This window comes from Cyprinodon variegatus, unplaced genomic scaffold (genome assembly GCF_000732505.1).
Source record: "Cyprinodon variegatus isolate N-32 unplaced genomic scaffold, C_variegatus-1.0 Scaffold175, whole genome shotgun sequence".
NCBI classification, from domain to species: Eukaryota; Metazoa; Chordata; class Actinopteri; order Cyprinodontiformes; family Cyprinodontidae; genus Cyprinodon; species Cyprinodon variegatus.
Window position 1 is genome coordinate 275425 of NW_015150628.1, and position 13743 is coordinate 289167.

Genomic DNA, 13743 nt, shown 5'->3' on the forward strand with positions numbered 1-13743 from the left:
GTAGGGCGAGTGGAACTTTCAACCCCTGAACAGCGAGTCTGCATTAGAGAGGGTATAATGTAATATAGCAGAGGGTGTAATGGAGAACTGATGGTGGAGGAAACACTGGCATTCAAACATATGTTCCTGTGGTTTGCTGCATCTTCATCACACTGTCAGAAAATCACAAGTTAGAAAAAAATAAAAAAGACGTAATTGATTCCAAAAGGAGAGGTCCTCTTTGAAATAGTTGTATTTGACAATATATAATTTATTTAAAAGAAAGGGGGATATATTGGATGTCAGGACAACCTGCGTCACATAGGTACAGCCACGCACATGAAGCGGCACTGTGTTGCCATAGTAACGACTGCTTTCCTTTTTTGTTGGAGGGAAGAGGGAAACCCTTTATTATTGATACCCCCCATGTATAGTCCAGGAGTGAACCTCGATAGTTAAGGGGTAGTGCCTAGTTTGCCGGTAAGGAAGACTAATTAAAACAGTCTACTATAGACTATAATTTTTGTTCAGTATTTTGTTCTCAATTTATCAAGTTTAAATGTGATTATAAGTTATTTAGAGGAGCTCCAGATTTATAAATACAGATTAATAATATAAATGTATGTTGGATTTATTTAAATTCCTTACTAACTTCCAGGCAACAAACTTTTGCTTTGTTTTTTATTTGAGATGGAAGCATAAAACGCCTTAGAATTAAATGCTCATTTAGTAAAATTTTTATTTTATTTTATAATCGGTTATTATACTTTCCACTTTTGGACAATTATCAATACTTTTGACTGAGAAGGGTACTCATGGTAAGACAAAATACCCAAAGAGGTACACAAATCAAAAAAGGTTGGGAAACACTGAGCTAGTGGATATAAACAGAGGAAGGAGGAAGATGAAATAGGAAAACATAAATTACATACCTGATATATCATGGCGGACATGGTGCCATAATTTTTTCCATTTCCACGCATCTACTGCCTCCTGAGAGTCGCCTCTTTCTCACTGATTGGTTATTTTCAGTCTCTGCTTCTTTCAGGTTTATCTTCAGACTAAAAGGAGATAAAACAAACCCAGCATTTTACATGTGGTGTCATTTAACCTGTTAACTATTTAGCATGTACCATTGTCCTTTTAGCTGCTTCTAGTTGAATTTTGGTTAGGTTTATAGAACACTAAACTGTGTCAATAGAGGGGTTGCTTTTGAAGAGCCTCAAAACTTAACAATCTTTCAATGATTAAATTGTTCTCTCATTCTCCAGCATATCGGCGGCTCCAGAGTAATCTCTCCGAAGGCAAGTTAGCGTCAGGAGACTCCTTCTATATCCGAGTCAACCTCAACATCTGTGGACAGGCGGACAGCTGCTCCTTGAGCGTCCGCTGTGATGAAGTGGTTCATGTTCTGGACACCAGGCACCAGGGCCGCTGCGAGTGGCTGTGCTCGCGGGTGGACCCCTACACCGGCTCGGACCTGGCCGAGCGTGGCACCATACCCAGCAACTCACGGTAGGATTTTTAAACTGAAATGTGCAGATAAATTTGGGAGGAGTTTTGTTCAAAAGGAGTTTATCGCACAATCTCTTCTGGCAGAAAGCAGCTGCAAGAATGGATAAATATTGATGAAAAACCTCTTGTCCATTAATGAATTCTAAAGTTTTTACTTCTTGTTTGTTTCGTTTCAGCTCAATATACAAAGATAAGCCAGAAAAATGCTTTTCTTATAGTGATTTGAAGTGATGGTGTAAAACACAATGGCTTCCTTTTGCTACAGTATATTACCATTTCCAACATTTTCATTTGGTTGAGCTTCACAAATCGCACACAGCCATTCAGGAACAGATGAGAAACACAGTGTCTTCATTCTAGAAAGGGTGAAAAAGCCATTTCCACTAAACTTCACTGAGAGATACTAAAAGAAACAAAAGAAAACTGACAAATAAGAGAAAACAAACTAAATGAAGGCTTTAGTGGTCCAGAATTAAACCCAAGTAAGATTCCATAAGTGTGACCTGAAGCAAAACATAATCATGGAAAAAAGAAAAGGGTAAAAAAATAAGGGAAGAAAATAAAAAAAGACCAAAAAAATAGCCATAATTTGCTTTTGACTGAATTCAAAAACTCATTTCTAGATTCTTTACCAAACACTGATGGCAGTGGTTGCACCATCAAATCTAATGAATCTGTTATTCAGTTTTTATTTGATCTGAAATATTTAAGATGGACCGAAAAACAAAAAAACTAAAGGGAATACAGAGGAAATTTATAATGGAGGAAATACTTTTTGACATCCCTGTAGTGTTTCAAATGATTGCTGTGAGTGTTTTTTATGAGAGTCTGTGTGTGACTGCAGGGCTCAGCAGCTGCTCCTGGTAAAGATTCAGAAGTTTGTGTGTCGAGGTGGGAAAGAAGAAAATGAAAGCCAACGCAACAGCAGAGTAAGCATCCATCTAACTTATTTTATTGCTTCATGTAGTTTTCTCAAGTTTTCTATGGAGTTTATTTTTATCAGGAAACATTAAAAGAATGCTAATTTGGAAAATTAGTGGATTAAATAGTCAGAATCTGAATTTCTAGCGTTTTCTCTTTTTAAAGCATTGTTTTTAAACACAGCATGAATATAGATCTAGCTGGATTTACTTTAATCCTTAGTAGATTGTAACTAGATGCACAGACGCTGGTAAATGACATGTATTTCTTACCAAAAATACATTCAAATGTTGTCTAAATTATGGTATTTCTAGAAATGTTTTTATTGCTGAAGTGAATAATGTAATGATTCTGTCTGCTTAGGCCAGTTTACAGCCAGAAGAGGCCGGCTCCCCTCCCGATCCAAAGGCCAGTCCTCGTCTGTCCAGAGCCAGCATCTTCCTCAGTCAGATCCTGCAGGTATTAAAGTCCAATACTTGAAGCCAGGGTCACTTTTAATAGATTCTTTGTTTTCACATAATACCTACATAAGCAGTTAATGGGACTTTACTCAACAGACTGACAGAAGTTGTGCTTAATGGGGAAGTGGTTGGAAAACAAAACATGGTTTATCCTGTTTTATTTCAAAGCAAATAATCTGGGAAATAAAAATGAGGAAAAACATGGCAGGCATGTTTATTCAACCTATTAAAAACCTCTAAGCGCATGATTGACTGACTTTCTACAGGTTCTCTATTAAATTTGACACTTAAGGCCATCCATGTACATGATCTGTCAGTATGTTATGCATTTGTTGTAACTTTATCTCCACCCATCTCTCCATTAACCACAGCATGATGCCGCCACCTCCTTGTTTTACCATTAGCAGTGTGTGTTCAGAAGGAAGCTTGGTCTTAGTTTTCCATCAGATTTGCACATCAGCTAAAAAGTTTGCTCTCATCCAACCAGAACAAGTTCTTCCACATGTTTCCTGAGTCCAGAGCACTCCCTTGCAGATTAGTCAAATTTAAAACTTAGATTAAATGGCACAATGGACTGCCCTGGACTTTATTAGGTGGCTTTATAGAAATGGAGACTGAATAGATTTTTATTTTTAAAGGAAACCTGTTTAACCAAATACTGGATTACAAACCTTCTTCCCTGGGCTTTTGTCCCCAGTTTGTTAGCAGGGTGGATATCAAGTACAAGCGACTTAACAGCAATGAGCGTGTGAGGATCATCAACTCTGGAAGCACAACACTAGCAAGGCAGAGCTTTGAGCAGCTCAGACAAGAAGGTGAGCATACATCTTTGCTGACAAACCAGCATTCCTACAGCGACAAGTCAGGGGAGAAGCTTAATGCTAGAGCTGTTTGAATTTCGCTCGAAGCGACAAATTAAGATGTGATGCAGAAAATAGGGGTGTTAGATGCTGTAACCACCAAAAGAAGCTTCAGTAGGAATTTATGTGTTGGTTTTTTTTTTTTTTTCGTCACTTCAAAAGAAAATGCAACAGATCTCTCTGAAGGGAGATGATCGGTTAGATAAATAAAAAAGGAAGTGGACGTGCAGCTGGGGTGCATAGACGGAGACAGCCGAGGGCTGAGGCTTCAGGTTGACATTGATGTTTATACCGAATGGAAAATTAAAAAAAGGTTTGAAAGTCAAAATGTGTTAGATCGATGAGCATGAGGTGTAATGTGTCAAAGAAAAACAGATTGTTGAAAGCGTATGTGCTCACTTAGAGATGCTGACGTGTCAGAAGAGCTGACCTTTGTCCGTCAGAGACTTGTGAAATGTGCGTTGTATAACAGAGTCAGTGAAAGCCGAACTTTCACAATATTTAGAGGTGTAAAAGCTGTGATAGCAGTGTACCCAGTCAGGGATGGAACGAAGCAGAAGCCATTCAGAGGCAGAGGAAGATAAAAAGGGAGGTTATGCTTCAGGGACCTGAGAGTTTTGTACGTTAGATCTAATGAAAGTCATGTAAGTAAGGTTACCACTACCAAATGGAAAGTTACTCAACTAAAAGAGTTGCAAATAGACGGGTCAAGATTTTGACTACAGAATGCATTTCACTTCAACTTTAATAAACAGGTATAAGTTTGCTACAAATGTTGGCCTGCTACAGTATATGCACATACAGAACAAAATAATTTGAATGTTCAGGCTGATTTAAAATTAAAGTAAAAAAATTTTGAGGGAGTCCTCCCTCTCTCTATACTTATCTATTATCTATATTCACCTTTTCATCTTGTGGAAAAATAGCCCCACAGCATGATGCTGCTACTACCATACATCTAGCTTAGATTAAAAAGCTGCATTGTTACTCCTCCAAAAACCTTATAACTTTGAATCACTTTAATCTGTTTCTTTCCTCTCATTTCAACCATTTGACAGTTCTGGAGTCAAACGGTTGCAATTTTAAGATGCTACCTAAATCAAACATCCCAACTGATTTGGAGCATTCATTAAGCTTCAGAAACATCTCTATCTATCCAGGCCTAAAGCTCAGCAATCAAAGAGGACCTAGCTTAAGAAAAGTGTGGTTTATCCACATCCTGACCATTTTTTGATTACAGAAAATTCAGGACAGATTTAATCATGTCAGATTGCCTCTGAGTCTGAAGATATTTCTTTCAAAACATTGTGTTAAAGCAGTGTAGACTGAGTCCAACAGCATTGCTGTTACTAAGATTTTAAGTGGAATTTAAAAACAATTACAATGTGCTACTATGGAAAAAGAGGCAGGTGCTATGTATAAAAATAGTAAAAAAAAAAAAAAAAGTCCCTCTACTACGTCAAAATGTGTGAATGACAGGATCGGAAAAAACAAAACAAAAAGTACTCCGGACACAGAGCTTTAAATATCCAAATGTTATGAGAAACAAAAGACAAAAACACAATCCTGACCACAACTTTAATAGTTAATGTCCAGATCCAGCAGTAAAGAACATTAATTTAGGATTTATGATATTGGCTTTAGAAGGGAAGGCATTTACCATGGTGCTAAAAAAAAAAAAAAGCATGAGTGAATATTTAAATATGGTCTTCAATCTACTACATAGACTTGATATATAATATAATATGTCATATTTGACATTTTCATTTTCAGGTATGATTCAGCTAGTGTCTTAGGTAGAGTAACCTTTATTAAGAGTGCAAAAAGAGGGTGAAATCTGGCAGCAAGCTGCTAAGGAGTGAAGAGAAGAGCAAACCCACATAAACACAATGGTTACGCTGAGACAACAGTACTCAGTTAGAATGAGAGTTAATAATGGCAAAGATTAAAATAGTGATTTCGTCACTGAGGAGAGGAAGTCAGGTTATCTGAGAGCGTTAGAGTTTCAGAACTTCCAGAGCAGATAGAAATGTCTACATCTATTCACCGAAGGTGAGAAAAAAAAACTACAAAAACATATTTAGGAAATTTATAATTTCTGCTCCGACTCTTAAAAACTAAGATCTTCCAATTTGTCAGCAATCTCATTTATTCCAATAACCATGTCACCAGAGCATCCAGAGTGTTGGCCTTGTGGTTAGAGCAGTGCGCCTGTGCTCTGAGAAGGTTGCAAGCACCTGATTAAATCCCCACATGATCAGAGGTGGGTAGAGTACCCAAATATTGTACTCAAGTTTACTTAAAAGTAAAAATAGTAATCTGACAAATGACTAAAGTAATGGTAAAAAGTAATTGGGGGAATAGGGCTACTCAAGCACTGATAATGACATCATCTGATTCAGTGTTTTACGAATTATTTAAATTTAAGAAACATGTAGTTGTAAATTTTGATACAAAATAATACATCCAATAATTAAACAATAATTCAAAGGGAAAAAATACATTATACTTTTTTAAATAAAATCTCTCATGTCTTTATTAATCGTTTGTTATGTATGTAGCTCAGAATATGGCAAGTTACTTCCTGTAGCAGGATTCATTAAACTGTTTCCTCTATTTCCTTTCGACCACCAAGTGGCGTGATCAGCGAATAAAAAAATTAACATTAAAACAAAGAAGCTGGAGCGCAAGAGTCCCAGTCATTAACTGTAGGTGTTTGTCTCTCTGGCTCTATTTTTGTTTAAAACAGCCTTGTTCTTTATTTACTAAAGTTACACATGATGGATAGATTAAGCTAGACATTTTACTCAATTAAGAGTAAAAAGTATGACGCAGGAAACTAACTCTTTAAAGTATGTTTTTCTCAAAAGTTACTCAAGTGAATGTAACTGAGTAAATGTAACTAGTTACTACCCACCTCCTTCCATTGTTCAAGATTTTGTTTGATCTTTGCTTAAATTGAGACTTGCGTAACATCTTTTTATCATGTAAACAGGGAAACAAAAACCAACATCAGCTTCAAGGATCAACCCAAAAAATAATCTGCATATAATGGAGATCAGTTAGACTGCATTAATCTGCATTAGTTGATCTCTGTTGAAATGCATGCATATGTGACTAAAAGCCACATTCCTAAAGTTTGATAGACCATTGTCACCATTTGTCAGCCAGAAAGTCGTATTTTTTGTCAATGCTGCTCTGCTCTGCAGTATTAGAGAATGTCATTATCGACTTATGTTTGTTTCTTTTGTTTAATCTTGTTTTATGTCACACGTGTTGAAAACAATGCCTACTGCTGAGGCAGAATGTGATGTGACCAGCTTGTCTGTATAGCAGCAGGGTGTTGCATGCCTCTCTTTGTAATTGTGTGTTATCTATAAACCAGACGCTGCTGACCCAGACAACGACCTGAGCAGAGGTTTGAACCTGATCCCTTACAGTCCCGTCACCCCTCAGCGGACCCAAAGGAAAAGACCGGTTCTGTTTGCTCCGGCAGCGCTGGCCAAGACCATCATTAATAAAATCCTCAACATGGGCGCAGCCATGGATTTTATTAGCTGTAAACCGGGTAGGTGAAAGAAAGTAGTCTGTTTGTGTAAGAAATGTCATTTTATTGTCTCTGTAGGGCATGGGTAAGAACTGGTGAGATTCGGCGGAACTGTAATGTGATGAAAACGTTAAAAAGCGTAACCAGAGAAAGAATGAAGGCAGCAGAGAAGATGGCCTAGTTGATAACTGGTGTGACGATGCACTACGAGCACAATGACACAGATATTCTAAAAGAACTATTAGACCAAGATTAGCTGCTGTAAAAATGCTGAGAGGCCTTAGAGAAAATACGCCCCTGTCCCAAAGGAAATCTTCCTGTTCCTGATTAAACAGGTTCTTAACGTTAGCTGAACATCTGGCAAATCAAGATTCTTCTTTTATGACTTTCTGACATGGAGAGTCCCGAGGGTGAAAACCTCAGGTTTCTGTTCCCTCTGATAAACTCTGGTGTACCTGAGCAAATGAGAGCATTTTAAATGTCTATTCATATGACATTTCATTTCACTTTTTACCACCTCTCATTTTTCCGCTTTTTGCTTCCTGGTCCAGATACGCTGTCTAAGGAGGAGTTTCACCTGAAGCAGAATGTGGAGCCCTTCATTCACTACCAGGAGAAGCATGCCACATTTGAATGCATCACCCGGGAAAACATTGAAGCTGTCGCATCCAAAGTAGGTGTCTTCACAATATATGAGGGACACGGTTTAATTGATAGAATGAAATATTCTCCTGACTTTCGAGAGAACAGAAATAGGAAGATGTTTATTTGGACAGTAACACTGAAAACCCACATTAACCAGTAAGACACAGCAGTGGTACTATTATGCTATGGGTCATAGGAGTGCAAACCATTCAGAATCTTTTTTGTTGGAGGATGAAATAAGAAGCTGCAAACAGTTATTAACAACATCAGAATAACAAGACTGAAATGTTTTGGAAAAACAATAAAAGTCTGTATTCAATGTGGAGCAGAAGATATGAAAGAAATGTATAACTTGATTATGTGGATGGTTGGACTTGATATAAGCAAATACGTGTCATAAAGTTCAACAGTCTTGGATGTATGGGTAAGATAATTTAGGACTAAATTAGGTCAAAAACCAAGATAGTAATGGGTACATATTCAGGACAAGGGGTGGGTTTTGGTATAATAATCAACATGACTGAAAACCCAGGTGGTATGAACACCCAAAACATGATATGACCCAAAGTTATATCAGGTTATAGCTTATGTGATACTGGACTACAGCTTAGAAAAAAATAGTCTTTGTTTTCCTTTTTTCTTTAGCTGTATGACATATTTTCACTTTTTTAACTAAAGCAAATGTTGACTCTCGTGGCTGGTTGAAATCAACAGACAACCCGGCCAACAGGAAAAGAGATTATTTCTCAGTATTTCATAGAATGTCTCCAAACATTTCTGTGTCTTTAATAGAAAAAAAAAGACAACAAAAAACACCTGTATCAGTTCACCATGAAAGTAGAAGACTTGTTTTGATGGCGCTTTCGCTCTCTTTAGCGACCTTCCTGTTCATAGAAAAATACAAACTTTGACACATACAGCATGAGCACGAAGACTTCTACCATACCCTTATGTGTGAAACTGTAAACCAGCACCTCCCAACATATACACACGTAGACAGAATGTTTCTCTGGCTGCATGTCGTTGGATACCACTGCTGCAGAGATGCACTTGTGTGAAAGCGTTGTTTTCTCTCTACTCATTGTTAGGGTAAACACTGCCTGCTGGAGGCTGAGCTGAGCTGTGTCAAGGACCTTCTACGGAGAGAAATCTACCCCATCATCGTATATGTCAAAATCTGTGACAAGAATATCAAGAAGCTAAGGTAAATCTAGCGTAAAACTTTTTCCCAGATCTAATTGCATCTCAGGCTTTGTAATAAACGTATGTTTCTAGTTTGGAGACTAAATGGCACAGACAGAGCTAAGGTTTGATTTCTTGTGCTTCCTTTCTGAGCTACTAGCAGAGATTAATTAGATCAAACAAAAGGCCGAGCCATTTCTAAAAATCCAGTCTGCTCTGTTTTGTGGTTGGGCTGTTTCCAAGTAAAGATAACCAAAAGATCCCAAAGCCTGACGTATCTCAGTAAAGGTTCTGTGACGTCTTTGAGGATTACACTGAAATTGTCAAGGCCGCTGCAGAGCAGCGTCTACATGATCTCAGAGATACTGGGTTGCAAACATCACCGCAATAACCACCACAACGCTGCTTCCTTCCTGTTTCCTGTCCACACAGGAGGCTGCCTCTGTCTCATGATGTAGAGGAAGATTTTGTGAGGCTGTGTCGGGCGAAGGAGAAGGAGCTGGAGGCCATCCCTTGCCTGTACACCACCCTGGAGCCCGACTCCTGGACAGGGATGGAGGACTTGATCAAGGTCATCAAGGACAGAATCCTGGAGGAGCAGAAAAAGACCATCTGGGTGGAACAGGACCTCTTGTAGGTCTCTTATATCCCAGTCAGAACATCAAGTACACGTGTAACTAAATGCAGTAACCCACAAAACTTGTAAATCTCCCGTAGCTCTCGTTATATATTTATAGGCAGACTTAGAGACCCAAATGATTGCATTATATATTTGTAAAATTGTATCTCTGTTTTTAAAAAATAAACGGATTCTACCCCACGAAGCGTAAACGTCCTTTTTTGAAAAGAAACTTTTAACACAAGTGGCGAGGGCAATTCTTTTTTAATTAGCGCTTCTTAAAACAGATTTTACAAGAGATTACACTGCCATCTAGTGGCTAGCATAGAGCATTACAACATCTGGAGTTAAACAGCTTTTGTGAAAAGTTCACACAGTCATTGACAACAAATTAGAATATGATCCAAAACTTTATATCTCACATTTACCTCAATTATGGTTATAAGGCAATGAATTTCAGGTTTAATTATTAAATCAGGCCTACATAAAAACATTTTAATACAGAAATGTTTCCTTAATAAGTAATAGATTTAGTATCTTATGACTTTTTTATCCAGTACTACTTTTAATCTGATAAACAAGCCTCATCAGAAACTACATTCTAATTTATTATCATTTTTACACATTGTAATGTTTCAACCACCAACCTGAATTAATTTAAAAGGGATTCACTGGCATATGGTAATATATGCAGAATCTAGTTGCTGTAATGCGCCATGTGTATTATTTTAGTTATTTGGATTCAGAGTCTGTGAGTGTGTTTGGGAATTTGTCACATCAAGGTTCAAAGTTGTCCTACTAGAAAGTGCAGATACCCTGCAATACTCAACGTCTAAGAGCACCAAAGGGCAGGTAGCTTTAGCTGCACCAGCCCCAAGCAGACAGAGACTAGGAAACCCAACAGCACAGCAAGGTCATCCCAAAGAGGCATGGGAGATTTTTTTTCCACCCAATTCAATTTAAAATGACCAAAGCTCAGACTGAATGGTAATCTGTGAGCATCAGTTTTCAAGCCATTCCACAGAATCAACTGTATTTCAATGATGTGCTTTAATACAAACCCTTTAATTTACACAACTGTCAACTGATTCATTAGCATCTGATGGCGATCTATACCACTGGAATGTATTTTGAGGGTTCAAACTTCAAGTTGTGTGAATAAGTCACAAAGTTATTTAAGATTATATCACATTTCCAACAATGAACACGTGAAGTTTTGGTGACATATTTAGATGTAATGTTTATGAAGATATTAAGCGGGGAAAGTCTGAAGCCTTAGGGAGTTTAGAAGTCAAATATTTGGGAAACAGGGCAGGTACTACAATAACCCCAAACACAAAAATCAAAATCGCCGGCTTTGCGGCATAGGGGTGGATGTATTTTGGCTTATGGATGCTACATATCCAAAGTCCAGTTTTCAGGTAAAAGATTAAGCAAAACTTGAATCTCTAACAAATCTATGACAAAAGAAATGACAATAAATCCTCCAAGAATTGAAGAATGTGGAATGGAAAGTCCTGGGGTGAATCAAAGCTGCTATGATCTAACGGAGATGCAGTAAGATCTCATGGCTTACTGAGAAATGTAAGCCATGAAAACAGTTTGGCTTATATTTTCCTTATAAATGTAAGGACTGAAAACAGGTTGTTCATATCAGCGAGCCCCAAAATATTTCAAAATTTGTAGAAAGTAGAAAGACCTTCCCTGTGGTTTTAAATAGTATTCCAACAGGCAACAACACTACATAAGAGGGGGGCTGGCATGGGGTCTTTCACACCTCTGTTCTCTCTGCTGAGCCTGGGGATGTGGCTGGGCCCTTAGGGTTAGTCATGGATTGGGGAGCCATTTAACTGGTGTGGCTGTACGGCAGCTGAGATACAGTCACTTTGCCCGGATACATCTCAGCTTGTGAAGTGGGTCTGCTTGGCTGCTTGCCCTGACCCTGTGCACGGCTTGTGCCTGCATTTGAGTTGAGGTACGATGAGGGTCTCTGGCACTTGGGCTCGGTTGGCTGGCGTGTTGTACTTCGTCTAGGGAGGTGAATTACCTGGGTTGCATTTGCCTGCCAGCCATGGGTATGACAGGACCGTATGGATGTGAGGACCTGGAACAACTGTGACTGGCTTGGGCTGAGTGGATTCTTTGGCGAGTTAGCTACCTGCTCTGGGGTCTGTGGGGCTGGGTGGATGATTTTTTTGGGAATACCCTGTCTGTGGTTGGTGCATTCGGGGGCAATTGTCCCTCTTCAGGATGGGCCCAGGGTATTGTTTGGGGCTAGCCCTGGGCGACAGTACTGCTTTCCTCCCTATAATGGCGCAGGTCCCAACCCCTTTTTTTTTTTTGCCTGTCCCCTTTCCAAACTGAGCGGTCTGAGGATCTCCACATGGGTCTGTGGGCCTGTTTCCCCTTGGTCCAGACCCCTCAGGATGGTGTAAGTATAAGGAGTTTAACAATATATTTGGTGTCTATCCCAGTGGGCGTTCTCCATTAAATGTTTGTATACCTCTGTATGGGTGTAAGGGTGGGATTGTGATGAGTGTGAAGTTGTTATTGTCAACTTGTGACAATAACCCCCCTAGGAACTGGGCCCCTAGGGGTAAGGCTCTGGGTGCTCTCATCTACCCTTCTCTGGTAGTTGTGGCCATCCCTATGTCTGCCCTATTTATGTCTCAGTTTTCTGGGGTGCCACTGGATATCTGGGGCAGGGATCACCTCATTTTCCTTCCTGGGCCCTGTAGGGCAAGTCTGGGGCCCCCACAACTGCTATTAATATTTTTTATTTTTCTCCCCAAGAAGCTTTGTAAATCCTTTATACACTAGCATGCCCATGCATTAATAGCACACGAGTTGGTTCCAGGTGTTCAAGGATACATAATAATACTAAACATTAAGCTGCATGGGTTTTGCCGTCCACGTACATGTGTATTTAAGGGATACCTGCTACTCTTTAATCTTTTTTTTATGTTTACTTCGGTTGTCTGTTGTCTTCGTTTTGCTGTTGGTATGTTACATGTTCCTCTCATTTCATACAGGTGGGGAAGCAGACTTCTAGAAATCACTGTATATATTCTGTGTTCTCCATTTTTGCTGTTTTGTTCAATTTTCTCTTTTCAGGCACTCTACCCTGTCTCTATCTCTTTCTCTCTCTCTGCTTAATTCTTATCCCCTCTTTCTTTCTCACCTCCCCTAATGAGGATGAGGCCAAAATGGATGTGTTTATGTAGGTATGTGTTTATGTGCCTTTTACTTAAAATTTCAATGGAGCGGTACAACAAGAGTCGTCCTAACAGGGGAGTGACTGCCTAATGGTTGGGGCATAGATCTTGGAATCCTGAGGTTGTGAGTTAACTCACAACCTAAGTGAGTTGAAACCCACTCCCACAGACTGCCACTCTGGGTCAGTGAGCAACACTTTAACCCCTGATTGCTCCCTGGGCACTGCACAGTTGCAGCCCACTGCTCCCCAATGGGGATGGGTTAAATGCAGAGAGTTCATTTTCTCAATTGTGAGATCAATAAAGTTCAATGTATTTTTTATTTATTCATTACTTGTATGTATGTATGTACGTACGTATGTACGTATGTACGTATGTACGTATGTACGTATGTACGTATGTACGTATGTACGTATGTACGTATGTACGTACGTGACCCTACCATCCGAATGTCGCAGCAGAAATCAAGACTCATCAGACCAGGCAACGTTTTTCCAATCTTCTATTGTCCAATTTCGATGAGCTTGTGCAAATTGTAGCCTTAATGAGCAGTTGGACAGGTGTACCTAATAAAATGGCCGGTGAGTGTATATATATATACATATATATATATATATACACGTGTGTGTGTGTGTGTGTATCTATATAATTGTGTCACTCACCGGCCACTTTATTAGGTACACCTGTCCAACTGCTCATTAACACTTAATTTCTAAGCAGCCAATCACATGGCAGCAACTCAGTGCATTTAGGCATGTAGACATGGTCAAGACAATCTCCTGCAGTTCAAACCGAGCAT

At 39.1% G+C, this 13743-nt stretch overlaps 1 protein-coding gene across 3 annotated transcripts in view; it reads left to right on the forward strand.

Moving 5' to 3' along the window:
- Nucleotides 1-9923, forward strand: part of card11 (caspase recruitment domain family member 11) — a 39981-nt gene extending 30058 nt beyond the window's left edge. For all 3 annotated transcript variants that reach the window (XM_015378567.1, XM_015378568.1, XM_015378569.1), the window contains exons 18-25: nt 1251-1494; nt 2339-2423; nt 2779-2874; nt 3574-3691; nt 7122-7304; nt 7835-7956; nt 9017-9132; nt 9543-9923. In XM_015378567.1, coding sequence (XP_015234053.1) covers nt 1251-1494; nt 2339-2423; nt 2779-2874; nt 3574-3691; nt 7122-7304; nt 7835-7956; nt 9017-9132; nt 9543-9747 — 1169 coding nt within the window. In that variant the 3' untranslated portion in view covers nt 9748-9923. The remainder of the gene's footprint in view (nt 1-1250; nt 1495-2338; nt 2424-2778; nt 2875-3573; nt 3692-7121; nt 7305-7834; nt 7957-9016; nt 9133-9542) is intronic.
- Nucleotides 9924-13743: the final 3820 nt, after the last annotated feature.